The sequence below is a fragment of the Simochromis diagramma genome, unplaced genomic scaffold (assembly GCF_900408965.1).
Source record: "Simochromis diagramma unplaced genomic scaffold, fSimDia1.1 OVJJ01000320.1, whole genome shotgun sequence".
Lineage (NCBI taxonomy): Eukaryota > Metazoa > Chordata > Actinopteri > Cichliformes > Cichlidae > Simochromis > Simochromis diagramma.
This window is the reverse complement of record NW_024386773.1, coordinates 2,064,388-2,082,941: the sequence shown is the minus strand read 5'-3', so window position 1 is coordinate 2,082,941 and position 18,554 is coordinate 2,064,388. Positions and strand designations below refer to the sequence as shown.

General features: G+C 37.5%; 1 protein-coding gene and 1 pseudogene across 1 annotated transcript; both read right to left on the bottom strand.

Moving 5' to 3' along the window:
* Window positions 1-1,104: 1,104 nt before the first annotated feature.
* Window positions 1,105-4,779, bottom strand: LOC120720102 (annotated as a pseudogene).
* Window positions 4,780-7,979: 3,200 nt separating this feature from the next.
* On the bottom strand, window positions 7,980-16,959 carry slc2a11a (solute carrier family 2 member 11a). The gene is made up of 12 exons (XM_040003027.1): window positions 16,884-16,959; window positions 16,510-16,608; window positions 15,832-15,992; window positions 14,635-14,759; window positions 14,348-14,477; window positions 14,083-14,231; window positions 13,751-13,938; window positions 13,117-13,227; window positions 11,505-11,606; window positions 10,950-11,025; window positions 10,592-10,719; window positions 7,980-9,211 (listed from the first exon to the last, which is right to left on the bottom strand). Exons 1-12 carry the CDS (start codon window positions 16,905-16,907, stop codon window positions 8,993-8,995), a joined length of 1,512 nt encoding a protein of 503 aa, XP_039858961.1. The 5' UTR covers window positions 16,908-16,959; the 3' UTR covers window positions 7,980-8,992.
* Between the last annotated feature and the right edge of the window lie 1,595 nt (window positions 16,960-18,554).

Genomic DNA, 18,554 nt, shown 5'->3' with positions numbered 1-18,554 from the left:
TGGCATCAACGAGGCATTTTCACCCAGAGAACTGCTGCTCACTGGATATTTTTTTTTTTTTTCACCATTCTCTTAAAAAAACAAACAAACCCAGAGGTGGTTGTGAGGAAAATCTCTCTGAAATACTCAGTGGCGTGTTCACGGTCACTTAAATCGCCTGGTTTGTTGTGAAGTATTTCACCCACATGATCACTTTAGTGCCAACAATTACCCACTTTGTCGCAGTGCCACTCTTTTTGACAAAATGAGAACCATCATAGCTTCTGTTTGATCGTGATAATAACTGTAATAATGTAGTGTCCTGTGTTTTAATCTAACAAAGTTGACAAACGACTTTAATTAAAATGGGTCTGAACTGAAAGGTAAAATTAAATTATCTATTTTGTTTTCCTTAAGCTACAGCTAGGTATCTTTAAATCAAATTACTGAATTTATGGAGTGTGGGTTTGTCATGTTTTAAAAAAAAAAAAAAAAAAAAAAAATTAAATTAGGGATGTTTGACCTGCTGCTGTTGAGGCTAAGTAAATTAGAAGACAGTGGGCTTGAAGCTTGTTTCAAAGTAGACTGATGAACTGCCCCTATAAATTAAATAATATTTTGGCATGACTGTCACCTTTGTTTATTTGTAAAGTTGATAGCTGTAGCTTAAGCGTGCCAATCTACCTGATGTGTTGACCCTTTATAATAAGAGAACAGCTGACATGCTAATATTAGCTTTATGTCTTTGTTATGTTGTATTATGTTCATTTGTTGTGGGAGTTTGTCGTCAAACTGCATGTGAGGATGGGCAACGCACCTATACTGCAGACAGAATCTTTCTACAGGTACCATTAAGTAATCTGAACCTGACAAGGGGCCAGGTGATTTTCTTCATCTAATAATTCAAGAATTTTGGTAAGTTCAGTGGTTTTTCTTACCATCAAAAGAAGGATAATTTCACTTATTTACAAATTTATTAAAACACACAAAACATTGCTGTGTTACAAGTATTCAAATTGAAGGGATAAACTGAAAAAGCTAACTACTAAATGAATGAAAAACTATATGAACTATATATTATACTGTATATAATTTGCTGATGTTTCATGTGAATAACTATAAAAGCAGAGACCAGGATCAAAGATGTGTTTTATTTTTAATTGTACATATTTACAAATGTAACATCAGCCCTTTGCATATGTAATCTATCAGAATTTTGCTAAAAGCAATAACTGCACTTGGTTGCATAAAGGCAACTTACAGGTGACTTACATGAGGAAAAAAAAGTTAAAATTTAGTTTCAAGACCAACATCAGTGTTTTCAATATCACCTGTCCTGTTCTTGTAATTCAGTTTGTTGAAGTCCTCCATAATCTTTACCATTGTCTTTCCTTTGGTCTCTGGGACAAAATATATAATAAATGCTCCACTACCAAGTGAGTAAGCTACAAAAATCAGGAAGCAGAATTGGCCAAGTCCATCCTGTATGGATACACACAAAAAAGACTGTTAGATAAACAGCAGGGTGGCATAGAGTAAATACACATATAAAGATGGAGATACATTATGGTATATCCACAGTGGCTATCTTACCACAATATAGCCAAACAGCAACCCTATAACAAACATGCAGAGCCAGTTGATGGTCCCACAAACCACGTAAGCAGAAGGACGCCAGACTTGTAGGAAGAGGTCAGCAAGGAGAACCATAGACACTCCAGCTGCAAGAAGATTCAAACATTAAAAAGCTATTTAGATATGAAGCTCAGTCAAGTATGGGCGCAGAAATCTTTTATATAGGAGTTGGGTAAAAAAAAAAAAAAAAAAGAGTAACTCACAAGGCCCAAGCTCATAAATGCAAATGACACAAAAGATCAGAGCGATGTTCACATACGGGATCCATGAATTCAGATCCTGTAAAAGTTGGATTGATGGAATGAATCCTCTAACATACAACAGAAGAAGAGGAAATGTGCTGAATGTATTTACCTTGATTGACAACATGACGGTAAGAACACACATGGTGATACCCATCAATAGATAGCCATAGCCCATAAGTTTCTTTCTGCCAGCACGATCGATCAAGAAGGACTGATGCACAGCAAATAAGCAAAAACTGATAACAATGTTCTTCATGTTTGATTATTTTTTATGAAATCTTCGTATCGAGCATGTTCTTTCCTCTTTCCCAGTCTTTACTTCTGTATTATTTATGTAAATGATAAAATGTGCAGAATCGTGCCCAAGAAGTAAAACTAAAAAACATTTTTAGAATCACCCAATAACCAAGAGCTTTTTAGATGTAAAGTCTAATTTATGCAACTTTACTTACACACAACGTTATAGCGATGAGCTCTGTTGCTCCAATACCAATGGCCAAGTAATGCATCTTGTCCTCTGGCACTCCAGACTCACGGAAGATGTCAAAGGCGTAGAAGCACAGCTGAACAAGAGGATGACAGATGAAAGGGAACTAGAAACTGCGATTTCGAACAGATTTAAGTTGATAACTGTCATATCGGCAGAGAAACATAAGCATACAGCATTGATGCCGCAAAACTGAAGGCCAGCACAGGGGATGGTAAATGGTAAATGGCCTGTATTTATATAGCGCTTTTACAGGTCTCAAATGTGACGTGTGCCTTAAACTTATATTGCTTCTCATGGCCACAGGGAGTGAATTCTGTGTTTGCCATAAGAAGTTTGGTGCACTGTCTTGGAAAGCACTTTCTGATACACTTTAATCGTCAGTTCAGCTACTTGTTGGTTTAAACTCTGTGCTGTTGCTTTAAAAAAGGAGAAAGCTTTGGGGAAGGACTACTTTCTGACTGACCAATCTGCCTTATGTTTTTCAGCCAGATCTAGTCCTGGCTTGTCATGTCCCAATTTAAACACACCAGCATGCTGAATGGTCAAAATGTTCAGCTTTAGGCTGTGTCCATCTTTCATTTACAGCCCACACCACCCAAACTGTCCTCAGTAATTTCAATGGCTAATCCTACTTCTTCTAAACTTGAATTTTCAATTTCTTTTTACATTTGTATTAAAATTTAAGAGTTAGATCCCTTCTCTACTGTGCCCACTCACCCTTTTTGCTCCTTTCAGTGTCTCCTTTATCAATGTAAAGGTACCGAGGTGCCTCCGGGAAGAAAAGCAGCATCACAAACTGCAGGAATACCACTAACACCTAAGAGATATGGCCACATATCATCTGTTCCCATGATCTCCCTGAACAACAACAACAACAACAAAACACAAGTTAAAAACTAACAGGAGGAGCAACAAGAAAAGCTGTGCTTCTGCTTTCATAAAAACATTCATAAAGAATTACACTGCTGGGATAATTTGAGTCCCACTGATTAGCAAGTCAAGCTTCAGAAAGTGTTGTACTTTAATTTGGAACAAGTCATTGATCATGGTAGATAACAACTAACTGGGCAAGTGGCAGAGAAATGTCTCTACCTACAAGTGGCCTTCTTAATGAGTGAGTGAGTAAGAGGTTGTTTTTCTGCTCCATTTGACATGAATATCATTTGTATTGTAGTGAACGTTATTAGTCAGCTTCTGCTTTCATGTTCAAGCAGTCAGTTCTTACTTGATGCCAATTATCTGACCCACGACTTTCCCCAAGCCAATGAAGATTGAGCTCGTCAGAGTCAAGAAACCCCCGAGTTTCTGTGGAGAGCTCTCACAGAGATACATGAGGTGAACGCACAGACCGAGACCTGTGGAGAAAGACCATATGAAGAACGAAGAGGAAGAAAAACTGCATTGTAATCAAATGAAAAATAGACATAACGAACCATTATTATATCCATAGAGAAATCTTCCCAGCAAGATCATCTCAAAAGACTTTGCTGTGCGACTGAAGACCATGAGCAATGCAGCGATGATTGCCACCACGTTGTTAAACAGCAGGGCTTTCTTTCTTTAACATTAGAAGAAAAAACATCAAAGGTTTTTAATTAATGTAAGTTTCATGGAAATCCTTTCCCCTTCTACATTTCATCTGTTCATGAGTACTTCACATGCAGTTTTAGAAGTTTTACAGTTGTACTCACAACCTGTGAAGTGTCTGACAGTTCAAAAAATAATCTTGGATTTAATCCTTTTTTTCTTTTTAAATGCACTTGTCCAGAGATGCTAGAGGTGGATAGCACTGGTGATTTATTAATACAATTTTTTATAGGTTGCACAAAAATGTTGAAAAATCTGAAACTAATTTTGAAGTTTTACAGAGATTGAATTTGTGCCTGACACGATGGCTTGTTTGCAGCTTCACAGAGCCAGACCTGCTGTTTTTTGCCTTTTCCAGGCTCCTGTTAATATCTGAGAGATCAGAGTGTCTGAAAGGCAGTGCCTGCTGTTAATAAACAACAAATGCTTATGCAATTACCGGCCATAGGTGACAGGAAGGCTTCCACTGTGAACAGCCCCAGCCCAGCATCCCACACTTTAAAACAGCCACGAAGAAGGACCAGATGAGCTGGTTGGTAGATTCGTCGATAGGAGTTTTGTACCTCACCATCCATGTGTAATTCACAAAACTCTGAATGTGCTGCAGAAAAGTCAGCGAGGTTAAATAGACAAACTTTAGCAGCCAAACTTGACAAAATAGGCAATTTAAAGAAAACAATTTGGACAATCTGTAATTTGGTTGTTCTTATTTTCACATTTTAATATTGACATATGTTATCAACCCATTGGGTGATATTTTTAGTCTTATATCTTTTATAATGGGGTCAGTTCAGTTGTTATTTAGAAACAAAGTCTATGCAATGTCAATTATATGCACATCATCGTGGGTTTAGGAAACATTTATCCCATGTGCAATAAATTATTGGTGCGCACAAAAAAAAAAAAGAACTAATGGAAATGTAGGTACCAGCTTTATACTTTGATTTTTTCCCCCTTTCTTTGAATATTTATGTTTACCACATTTAGGTTTTCCAACAGCTCCTTGCATATGCACAAACAATTAAGTGGTGAAGTAAATAGAAAAATGGGTGATGGATGGATTGTTGAATAAAAGCTTCTTTGTGTTGTTTTTCATTTTTTTAATCTCATGTTTTTCTGAAAAATTTCAGTTAAAAAAATGATTTAGTATACAAATAAGATAAGTTTTAAAAAAGTCTTATGTGACATTTTCTTAACCAGCAACACTTTTTAAATGTTTCTTCTTTCTCCTTTCTGGCTTTCGTGTTTCATGAGAATCCGATGCTAAAAGCAAACTGCATGGCGAGTAAGTAATATCACTACTGTTATTGTAAATTACAGTCAACAGGGACTAGAAATCAGCAAATCACAGGCTCTTTTCTACTGAATATCACATTGGAGGCAAATAACTTTTATGTGCCATCAAATGTCGTGACAAAAAGTTTGAAGAGCTTACTGGCTGGTGAAGACTTTAATAGAGCACTACTGTGAGGACATAATCTTTAACCATAGCAAACTTCATTACAGTGAGATATACAATAATACTGAGTGTGAACATATTTTATGTGTACACTGCGTAACTAACAGGCATCTTACCACTGCCGGAGAAGCGACGTGAGACAATTGGATCCCATATTGAAAACATCCCCCGATTCCCAGCACCAGTGACAGCAGGTAAAGTCTCCAGTACTGCAGCTGACATGCAAAGTGGACATCAGGCATGCAGTGAAGATGTCCATAAATTGTATTTAATCATTATGAATGACTCCCATATTCTAAACATGCTTTAAGCTTTGCAGTGATTAATAAAAACACGTACATGTTGCCAAACAGTCACTCCCTGCTGCTGTTACAGCTGTGCCTTATTTAGTAGATACAGACATGAAACTAAAATGTCATAATATTTTTTGAAGTTCAACATAAAACTAGCCAAAGGCGTTCTGCGGCATGTTTTTACAAATGTTGTACTTTTACTCAAACACTATATTTAAGAATAGTTTTCAAAAACAATTTGTACTGCGTGTACGTTTTTGCAATTACAATTACAGATGCTTTGATTTTGCAGCATGTTCTTCTGTTTTCTTAATCAATTTGCAAAATGTAATGTATTTTTTTGGGTGAATTTTGAATAGATGCAGCCTGTAATGCAGTCTTTATTTACCTAATTTTTAATCTCTATTGTGCTCAAATTATTAAAATCAAAGTAAAATCCAATAATATGTGACAATGCTGTTCTGCTATATTTCTTTATACAAAGCTCATTCACAGAAATTAACGCTTCTGATCTGTTGGCAGGATACTGCGGGTCTGCAGTGGATGTTTCATATAGTTTTTTACTTTAATAGTAAAATCTTGTCCTTAAATGCATTTGTATAGGTTTACAGTGAGCTAGAATAGATAGATAAAGCAACAAAGACCAGTTTACTCACATTTATACACTCTGTGACCTTGAGATTGTATCAATCATGTTTCATAAAACACATTAATTTCATAGCACATGACATTTACAGTATTACAATTTATTACACTGAAAAAAAAACAGCGAAATTATCTGTTGCATTAAAAGGTGTTCCACGCGAACGTTTGATTTCTAAAGTAATTTCAATGCATGAAATTGCCAGTATAAGGCATAAAAAGCCATTTCATAATATTATACAGAATAATAACAAACTATATGCATTTAGTTCTTTTGCTTCTGCCTTCTAAAAGCAAACGTCCAGTTACCTTTTTTGACGCAAGCTCCATGTTTTTGTTTTTGGTGGCAAACTGGATGATGTGCTGCAAAGGGAGCAGAGGACCCACATATATAAAGGATGCCACATGAAGTTACACATCAACAGACTTTAGTTGACCATTCATGCTTTTGGAGTAAGATCGTCATGTTTTGATGTGAGTGATAAGGATGACTGAATGCCACACTAGAATAAACCTGATCTGTGTGGCTGATTCCCATAGTTGCTATCACTGCAGCGGTGCCAGTATAGTCTGGTTAGAAATTAGTTTTTAATCTGTAACGCACACAGAAAAACATGAGAAAGTACAATGAGCTAAGGTCATGCGGATCTGATCACAGATAAAAAGAACACCATTTATTGACTGTGTGTGCAGCATGGGCGTGTTATGTCACAGCAAACGGAGTCCCTCGTTACACGTTGGGGTTTAAAAGATTTAACTGATGTGTTTTTGTTATTCTTGTAACTTTTTCTTGTTTATTTGTGTTGATGTTTCTGTCTCCAAAATGTTGTTTTCATTGACAGCCCGATGAAGATAAAATTTACTGATACACCAATGAAACGGAAGCAAACCTGAATGGTTTGAAAGATGTCAGTGTTTAACTGAGTCAACATGTTTCAAAAAATGAAGTTCAAAAATCTTTTTTTAATGCCTAAAGATGAATAAAAATACTTAAGAAAAATCCTGATCAAGGTTGTCATACTTCATGCATGAAAGTGTTAAGTCATTGCTGAACCGAACTTTAAAATATGTTGCTCGTTTTTAAAATATGTGCTTCACAGTTCTCTGAACGTCATGAAATCTCAGCAATAAATTAGTAGATCTTTAAACTGTGCTTCAATTAACAGTCACCACATATCTTGTTAAATAAATCATCGCATACAAATCAAAAAATAAATAAAAGTATATTTGCTGCTCATGTCTTCTGTGCGCGATAACCAGCTGCTGTAATAAATGTATTATGATGATGATGATGGTGGTGGTGATGATGATTATTGTTGTTGTTGTTGTTGTTGTTCTTATTCAAATTATTGTTGTTTCTTTATTGAGTATAATAACACTGGACTGTGTACAGTAGAACAAAACATTGTCTATCCCGAACACAAACTTTAGTCCACTTCAGTCCGAGCTCGGAGCTGTAAATGTGTTGTGATCAGTGGTTTCATATGTGTTTACTTTAATATTTTTTTTTCCCCAGTGTTAAGTTTACAGTAGCTAATTAAGACAATCCAGCCTACAAATGCAATAGAGTATGCAGAAAACAGTGTTGGAAAATAAAAACATTAGACTAAGGATAAAATATGTAGTGAAACTACAGGGTCAACGTGATCTATGAGAGTTTGTTTGTGCTAATGCTGATCCTTATTTCAGCAAGGTTTGTCTTGGATCCTTTTTTAAATGATAGTGATGATTGTTAAACATTGTCATGCTGGACTGGCATCAGTTTATTGTAGATGAAAGAATGGGTTTGGCAAAGGTTTGGCAACCACGGCTGTAAACAAGCTGCCATCATTCTGTAGTAATGATTTCAGAACCAAGATCTTGGGAAGTGTGTAGAGAAAGAGCAGACTGATAGGAGAGCATAGAGGGACCATGTTAGGCTCTAAACTGCTGTGTTGTTGAAAAGCATTAGACAGGTAAACTTTGCTGTCCTTGCCTTGCTCATGTCTCTATCTTTCAATATGGTTATAGATCACAATGTTGACCAGCATGGCAAAGATCCCATCTAAGAGCTATTTCTGGCAACATTTTGGTGAAAATGTGTGTAAGATTACACTCAAATCAGCAGGAAGTCAGTTGGAATAGCCTTTATTTCTTCTTTTTTTTTTTGCTTTTGTGCTCTGATTTGAGACTGGACATTAATCTTCAGCCTCACGTTTTAGTCTCTGAAGAGAGCCACTTTAATATAAAGTGTTGTGCAGTCTTTAACAAAGTTCAACGTATAGACTGTTGTTATTTATTAATAATAATAAAAGAACAAAACATCATAAAAATGCATTTTTTTAATTTGCTGAATCAGGTCAGGTATCCAGCTCTGTCTAATAATAAAAATATAACTTTCTGTGGAAAAGATGATTTATACCTTATTACAGTACACTTAATATAAAGTAGTTTCAATGACTTGTTGTCTCACATCAATCAGTGACATAAAGCATAATGTGAAAAAGTCAAAGATAAATTCTTTTAATTGCCATTTTCTTCACAGGAAAAACATTTCAGATAATGTTTTCCAAAGATACTAAAAGCGGCTCCCAAACCAAAAAACTTCTTCCCGCTGATGCAGATCAGGTCAAAGTAAGGCATGCGCTGGGTGTGACTGCATGTTTCTGGAGAAAAAGTCTGTCTACAAGGCTGTGGAAAGACACACTTCGCCCAGCTGATACTGAGGTTTGGTTTGAGCTTCAAAATGGTTTTCCTGGCCTTTGAAATTGAGTCTGTGAAATTCACGCATGATGACTGACAGAGACTTCCCCTTGGTCTCAGGCAGAAAAAGGCCAACATACAGTGCAGACAACAGGCAGATCGCTGCAAAAGGCACAAAGCAGTACTCACGCAGCCCGCTCTGTGAAGGGAAAACAAAATGTTATCAGTCATACGTTTATCAAACACTACATTAAAAATTCTGTGTATTCAAGTTATCATTGGGAGAAACAAGCTGTATTTAGCTAAGTACATTCACTATTTAAAAAAAATAGAGGGGGCAACATCAGGAAGGGCATCAAATCACTTATGTCAGGGGTGTTTAACTCCAGGCCTCAAGGGCCGGAGTCCTGCAGGTTTTAAATGGTAAATGGCCTGCATTTGTATAGCACTTTACACTACATTCAGTCATTCACACACACATTGGTGACAGCAAGCTATATTGTAGCCACAGCTGCCCTGGGGCGCACTGACAGAGGCGAGGCTGCCAGACACTGGCACCACCAGGCCCTCTGACCACGACCAGTAGGCAAACACAGGGTTAGTATCTTGCCCAAGGATATTTGTTATGCAGCCAGGAGGCAGCCTGGGATCGAACCACCGACCTTCTGGTCAGTGGCTGACCTGCTCTGCCACCTGAGCTACAGCCACCCCAGGTTTTAGATGTGTCCTTGATCCAACACAGCTAATGTAAATGAATAAATGACCTCCTCAACATGTCTTGAAGTTCTCCAGAGCCCTGGTAATGAACTAATCACTTGATTCAGGTGTGTTGACACAGGGTGAGATCTACAAACTGCAGGACACCGGCCCTCGAGGCCTGGACTTTGAGACCCCTGGAGTAGTGGGAGTAGGATGAGGATGAGTTTTCACACCCATCCACTTAGAAAGCTGTATTTTGATATTTTGCAGTTATACATTTTTTTAAGCCATATACTAAAAGAAATATTAAAAGAGGATTCTTTTGTACATCACTTATAGGGCCTGTATATTGATATACTGATGCATCATGACTGTTAGTCCCTATTGTGGGTTGAACTCCAAAAATGCTGCTCCTAAATTTGTGCTCTTACCAGCTCCAATATTAAGATGGTAAGCTATCTGATAGTCAGCATTTTAACGCACATGGTATATAATTGTAATGTTGGAGGAGTGCTACTGTCTCATTTGGCATCTTGGTTTTCCGACATGGACTAAACCCATGTGACCCACTGGCTTTTCTTTTCTTTTCTGTTTTCTGTAGTGGTAGAGCTGGGACCCTATTCAGAGAGACAAGTAAATATCAAGCACCACACTGAAAACTAACCTATCTTTGTACCATCTAGTCATCTCCACTATTAAATAACATGGTAACATGAAAAGTGCTTTATACAATGCCCCAGTCTTGTCTTAGTAATAATATTATTGGCACATGAACACCATTCTTGTGCTTATTTCTCCTCACTGCAGGTTTGCTAATTGGATGGATGCACGGACAGATGGACAGACGCTGACTAAAGTGTGGATGTAGCAACAGACTGACTACTAAAAATGGGAAGATCATTCCAACGACGAACAGGTTGAGCCACATCATGGAGCCAGCAATCATGTAGGCTGCCGGCCGAGCCGCCTGATTGAAGATCTCTGTGGGAAGAATGCCAGTCACTCCAGCTGAGAAAAAACAAAAAAAACAAAACCGTACTGGTTAGATATATCAATATAACATATCAATATAACCACTGTATCACACTTTTACACACTCCTAAAATGTAGTAAATATGTTGATCTAAATAAGTAAAATGTGTAGATAGTAAAACACGATGACATTTTGTTTCAAATGTATGTTTGAGTACTGAAACATTTTGAACCTGTCGCATGTAAAATCCCAGTAAAAGACTTACCTGGTCCCATGCCAAAGCTGAGAATATAGGTGTAGACACAGGTCATGGTCAGGTACGACATCCAGGTTGTATGGTGCTGTGTGCATGTGGGGAGGAAAGCAGTGAGCAACTCCTAGTCAAGAACATTATTATATCTGACAGAGACCATAGAGTTGTGACAAGAGAAGTCTGTAAAAACTCCAAATCCCAAATATGTCACATCACTTCCTACTTTTCCCCCTCTATTCTTTGTCCATCATGCATTTCTCTTCTCTCTAGATAAATATCAACATGTGCCTGAATGCTAGCTCACAATGCCTCCCAGTGGTTCGACTTTGACACTGATGTGTCTTAGTTCCTTACCACTGGTTAAAGCTCATACAAAATAATCATAATCCTTAATAAAGTACAGTAACTATAAAGAACTAGATGGCTTTAGTCACTTTAGTCAATCTGGGGAAACCTGGTTTAATGACAGTACAGATGACTACGATAACACCTAAATTAAATATTGTGTGTGCATATATATATATCACATAAATGAGCTGATGTTCACATTTAAAGTAAGCTGATTACCTCAAATGACAGAGCGATCGTGAAGACGACAGCCCAGAAGGTCATGAGGGTGAAGCCTCCTGCCAGCATGAACCTCCGACCTTTGCGCTCTACCAGCAGGTTCTAAGAGAATCGAAATGTGCATCAGACTCCGTTCTTATTGTGTCAAATGAGAACACGAGAGTTAGGTAACCAACATATAGCAGAAAGAATGACTGAGCGAAAGCAAAGTATTCTCATTTTATTAGTATTAGTTTTTGAAGAAAGCAAAGTGGAGTAAACATACTCAGAATATGGCTGTTAAATACTTTGTTTAGAGGTAAGCCCATCTCTCTCTTGTGTCATTTATAAACAGTTAATGCATTTGTAGTCAAAACGAGCAGCCTCTTTTTAAGTTGGGAAGGCTAATGCTGCAAGTAAATAACTTTATCTGCGTCTTTGCAATGAATTAGATAAATAGTTTAATAGAAGTCAGTCAGTTAACGTTAGATACAAACAACTATCCAGATTTTTCCAAAGGAATCAGAATCTGTCTACTCAGACCCCTGAAGTTCATTACACAAACTACAATAATGGTGTCACAATAACACTACATGAAAACACAAGTTTGAAGGTTTACAGACCTTCAAACTTGTGTTTGCTTCTTTGCTCTTTTCATTAACCTATTAAAATCTCGTTACTGCTGTGAAGGTCAACAAACTTGTATGAAAAACTTTTTACATTTAAACAGACAAACAAACAAGATAAACCCCATAATTCTGTAGCTCGTAGGACCACTTTAGCAGAAATCACTCAAAATATTCCTTTTCTGTATATCAGTCTTTCACATTGTTGTGCAGGAATTTTAGCCTGCAGTTCTTTACAGTGTTGCTTCAGTTCATTGAAATGTGCAGGCATTTGTTTGTGCACACCTTTCTTAAGGTACTGCCACACTTTTTCAGTCAGGTTGATGTATGAACAACACCTTGTTTATTCTCTTTTCATGTCATCCTGTTGTAGATGTTCCCCTGTACGGGGTATGTATGGGCCAAACCAGAAAACTTCTCAAACTTCTGCTTTTATAGGACACAACACATGCTGATGATCCATTAATCAAGTGTATTTAACTAGCAGTGCCTGACTGCTACCTACTCTCTTAATTCCTAGGGAAGCAGGAAACATATCATTAAGTTTATTTTGTTTTTAATTTTTGCCAATTATTAAGGATTAAAGTAAAGGGAGCGTCAGCTACTGCTTGTGTGTTTATTTTCCCTGCATGCAATGGCTCTGTCCCCCACCGGAGAGGCACTCCCCATTGTTACAGAACTGCTAGTTTAACTTGGTGTCTTTGTATCCACAGAAAGATTCAGAAATACCCAGAAAAACAAAAGGTTTATAATGACTCTTTAGAAATTCAATCAATTTTTTTACAGACTTAGCTATGCGTAATGTTGTGCAACCTGCTAAAATGATTGCTGTATCACATTTATGCAAGGTCATGTAGGTGTTCCCACTTACTGGCTGCATATACAATAGTAGGGGTTATTTTCAGTCCTTATTCTGCAGCCTTCAATACAGCTTTAAAAACAATGCAAACAGTCTCTCTTTGGATGTAGCTGGTTACATAATGTGAGCTTTAATTATGGGTACTTACACACATTATACAGGCTGTGAATTCACATGTCCCGGTGCCGATTGTAGCATACTGGATTTTGTCATCTGATATTCCAGCCTCTTTAAACACATATGATGCATAAAAGTAAATCTGCAAGAAAAACAGAAGATGTGAGGTCACTGAAAACCATCATTCGATTTTTACAAGATTTTAATAAGCTGATTACGGTAGTATTTGTACAAAGGTAATAGTGTTAATACCCACTGCCCTCTCTAAAACCTCAAGCATGTGGTTAAAACCCTTGAAACACATGATCATGTAGTCAGCGCTTTTCCTTATGACAAACTTGTAGCTCTCAAATTTAGTCTGTATGTGTGGTATGAAGGTTCCTATCAGGCTCTTTAGGCAAAACAACAGGCATCACATATTATTCATCCAGCAGTGCAGTGAGGCCTGATACTTAATCACCAGCATACATAATTAATGTGACGTGCAGAAACACTAAGAAACCCATCCATCATCTAAAATTTCTGATCAACTTTCAAATTAACCTGTGGCCAAACAAACATCTGATGCATTTCAGGATAAGTTACAGCGATCCTGACACACCCTCACAGCCAGAACACACACAAAACATCTCTCAGATCACAGCACGGATGAAATTTCTTCTTACCGAGTCATTGCCACAGAGCTGCATGGCACTGCTAATGATCATGACAGAGATGAGCTGCCAGCGTACAGAGCGATCAGTAAAAAGCTCCCAGGGGTGGCTCGCCCTCATTCCTTTGGTTTCGGCCTGTTCTTGCAGGATCTCATCCAGCTCGCTACTCTGGACCTCACAGCCTCGCAGGCGTCTCAGAGCTGAACATAAAAATCAAAAAATAAAATTAACACCTGATAATGATTTCTGTCTAAAATATGTTTTTTATATGAAAAATGTCCTGAGCTGAGAGTGGTGGGGGGTGATGTACTGTTCGCTGCTGGTTGACATAATACAGTACGCACCATTAATACAAGCCTCCTTGTCTCCTCTATCAATGAGCAGATATCTGGGACTCTCTGGGAACCATGGCAGGGTCAGGAGCTGAATGAGTCCAGGAATGGCATTACTGGCAAGAAGGTACTGCCAACACGGCTCACTGCCCAAAATCTCTCTTTAAATAAATAATCCAGAGTGTTACTGTGGATATTTGTGAAATCTACTTAACACATTTCTTTGTCAACAGATTATAGAGTATATGGACAATTATAAGCTGCACGATGAACAAACCTGAGTCCGACCACCTGTCCTAACACCACACCGAATGCTGTAAACACAGCTGATGACAAAGAGATAGCTCCTCTTAAGTGCTTTGGTGCACTTTCTCCAAAATACATGGGCTGCACATTCATGCTGATACCTGTAGAATGATCATGTCCTTTTAGGAGTGTTTGTTGAATAGTTATTTTTATTATATTATATTATAAAATATATTTTGCTTGCATTGCTCTGTTATGGTAAGGATACCTGAGTTTACCGGTTTGCATGCATATTACTTATATGTTGTACTAACATACCGGCATTTATTCCAACCAGGACACGTGAGATCATGATCATCTCAAAAGATCTGGCGGTTCTACTCATCAGTGCTAAGAGTGCAGCAGTCATGAGAAAAATGTTGTTCAGCAGCAGGCACTTCTTCCTTCAGGAGAAAAAGGAGAACATTTATTTTTAATTATTATTATTATTTTTTTAATACAGACTGATGGATGAGATGTTACGTCATATTACAAGACCACTACGCAGGAAAATTTATTCTAGAGCTTTGGTTGAGTGTCACAGGAAGACTTGAACATTGTTAGACTTTTAGTTTTGTGGACATAAGAAAAAAACCCACAGCTTCATCATTTAAAAGCACTACAGTAAAAGTGCAGGAATCAATCATAATCAACATGAGTATAAAAGAAAAAACTCAAGTCATTATATAAATATGGAGTGTTGTGCAAAAGTCTTGGGACAAGTCTCCTTTCTTTATATTTAGTTTCCAAGGATCTAGACTTCTTGTAACTTTTTGAAACAAATGAACCAGTTTTAGTATCTTTCAGCTTTTTGTTATAAGCAACCTGTTGTAAAGCACATAATTTGTCTACATTTCTTTCACTGAATTTATGAAAATGTAAAAGATAGCACAGTTTGAAAGCATAAAATAGTATTTTTGCAACACCAAGGTGTTAATAGCTGAAAAAATTTGCTATTTTTGGCATGGTGTGCAGTGTGTCCTTAAAAAATTTGAGGAAACTGAAGAGAAGAGAAAAACAGAAAGTCTCTTCATCTTGACAGAGACAAGAACAAAAGGCAGCTAACATCCAACAAGAGTTCTGAATACCTTAAAGCAGCCTGGAGAACGATTCCTGAAGACTACTTAAAAAAATTACAAGACAAAAAAAGCTGCTTAACACAGTTCAGAGTGTGTTGAAGAGTAAAGGCTGTCATACCAAATACTGACTTGCAAACTCGTTGGAATTGTTCAATTTCGTATATGCTGTATTTTCACATATGTTTGCACACTGCTCCTACTTTCCATTTTCCTAGCACAGTATAAAGAAATGAGTAGTGGTGCAAGACTTCTGCAGAGCAGTATTTACACGCGATGGAGGAAAGTAAATGAACGATCTATCATTCGGACAGCAGGTTGATCATTTGTTCTTTGCATGTTGAAGTCTCAATTTGTAACCTAGTGCACATGTGCTTTTACACCTTTACACGTGCATTACCTCCCAAAGCGTATGGTCATAGGTCCTGCAATAAGAGCTCCAGCAAACCCCCCCAACGAGAAGATGGAGACAATGATTGTCCAGACTAACGTCACTTGGTATTCCTCCAGCTGAATGTCCCATCGCTCCAAGAATGTTTCATTGATAAAACTTTGGATAAACTGTGAGAGAAGAAGAGACAGGCCAGCACTTATTACCACTTTTATTACATCTGAGCCACACTGTAGCTCCTTTAGCCAGTTTTTATTATTGATCTTCTCAACAAAGAAACCTTAAATATTATATTTTATGAATCCACATCAGGAAGCAGGTGTCAGTTTTATTGTGAATTATCAAAAGGTTACAGAATTGTTTGCTTCTGGGTAAAGTTTGTGCTCTTTAATCAGTTCAGCTGCTGGGCAAAACATAACACTGCATCCAGAATCAGTTCCCAAAAAACCCCTGAAACCAATACAATAAGAATGACTAATCACAGGCACAAGTAACCCAATTCTTGTTTTTGCCAAATTACACCGTGACCCAAATGTGAAATAACAGGCAACAGTTTTCATAAGTAGCTAAGTACATGTACTATCAGTGCATGACCCTTGTCAACTCTTTTAGAAACCATATGTACTCACACGTATGTGTATAGCTATAAAGTAATGGCAGGAAATCATTTAAAATACAAAAACTTACAGTTGTGGGAGCATTCATTATTGCCAGGTTATATCCATACTGAAGAGTCCCTCCAATGGATGCAGAAGCAATCATCAGCACCAGTGTCAGAGGACTGCCCTGTTAAAATAAACAGGGCAGTCCGATAGCTAGATCACAGTTGTTTTGTTTTGTTGTTACATTGTCTTAGAAAAAAATTATGTGCGTTAGAAATGTAGTAAAATCACATTTAAAAACTAAAGCCTGTCACATTACCCTGCAAGGTGTATCACCTAAACAGCTACCAAGTAATATAGCCATACTGCACATCTGCATAAAGCTTCTACAAACACAGTAAAGGTATTTGAAACTCCAAAACAGACGATTTACTAAAAAAGACAAATTTGCTCAATTACCTTTTGTGCACCAGTATGCGACATTGTTGGTCAAAGGAGGTGGTAAAATGCTAAAAAGAAGTGGCACGATCAAGTCTGAAAACAAACCAGACGTCAGTCCCCCATCAAATAATCCTCCACGCACAAGGTCAAGCACGCGGCTGCAGATCGCTTGCGGCGGCCTGATTGGCTGCAGTTTTGCAATCAGCAGGTTGACGCACACACACGACCAAATAGATCACTGAACTGATGTATTACCAGATATTTTCAAATGCCACTGTAATGATTTACCATCTTTCCAGTGTGCGAGTGTGATAACAATTAATGTCACTTGGTGCTGTCAGTCAATAATTAAGAACAGCAAAAATGAAATCAGTGAAGCTGTCCAACCATAGAGGAGTACAAGGAGGTACTCCTGATAAATTCCAGTATATAAAAAGTACCTATTTGCACGAAAGGATACACATCAATATCTCAAATTTGAATAAAACATCTGCAAACAGAACGTGCGATCTAGAACTGATCTCAGTACACTCAAAAAAATATGTTTGTTACGTAAATACAATGCAAAACTTTTAATGGAATCTGGCGATTTAGATAAGCAAATAACCATTATCAATTATTATTATCAATTAATTAGATAACATTTCATAGCTTCCTGCAGGCGCTCGCATTACTTACATGAATCTTAAGATGTTGCTTTTCCTGGTTAAGTCGATATTTTGTCTCTACACGCTGGGAATATTTGTGGGTCTTAGTATGTTTTAGTTTATGTTATATTATAGGAGTGTGGTCAGTTGTATGGGCAGTTGAAATAATGAATTAAACTTATATTTTGTTTGTGAATAAGAGATTCACTGTTTTTTTAATGTTAATGTCCTTCTCCAGAAACTTGCTGGTTTTAGGTCCAAGCAAGATGGAACGGTTTGATAAGTTGCCGGCACTGTTGCTTTTTGGCATTGCAAAGGAAACCGCAGCTGATTGCAGGGGGGTGATTGTATAGTTTTAGTCAGTTTTATAGGGTTGTTAGTCTATATATATCTATCTCAACTTGTGTATATTTTACAGGTCCAAGGAAATACTGATCTAATAGCATCATAATACTTGCTTACATTTTGATATTGGTGTTACGTCTACCAAACTGTGCGGGAGGCAAGGGTGAAAAAATTGTTTGCCTTTTTTTTTTTCAAGTGAGGAAATATAATATTCACGTTTAGCAAGTGTGGTTAAATATTCAAGCCATTAAAGATAAAGTGAGTGGTCAAAGCTGTCAGAGGTCAGCCAGCAAAAAAGCGTCCTTTGGCGCTGAAAATCATTTAATATATAAAACAAGTTTTATTTGCGCCTGTTTTAGCTCTAATAGGAGCGTTAATTTCGGGTGGGTTTCTCTCCCAGTTGTTTTGGTTGTGTCCTGTAGATCTTCAGACTACACACTATGAATACATAAAGCTAATCTCTATATGTTTCCAGTTCTTTATAATAATATTCATCGGCCCATAAAGAAACATGAAGCGTGTCTTTTCTCAGGCGCAAACCGAGCGTTGGATGCAATTGCGCAATTGGCGCAGTCGGTAATTTTGTGTTCTTTTGTTCATCATTCGGGTCAGTCGTCAAACGCATCCAGCAAACGGTTGTCTCACCCTCCAAATTCTACAGAGTCTCCATCAGTTCCAGACATAACTCTTGTCCCAG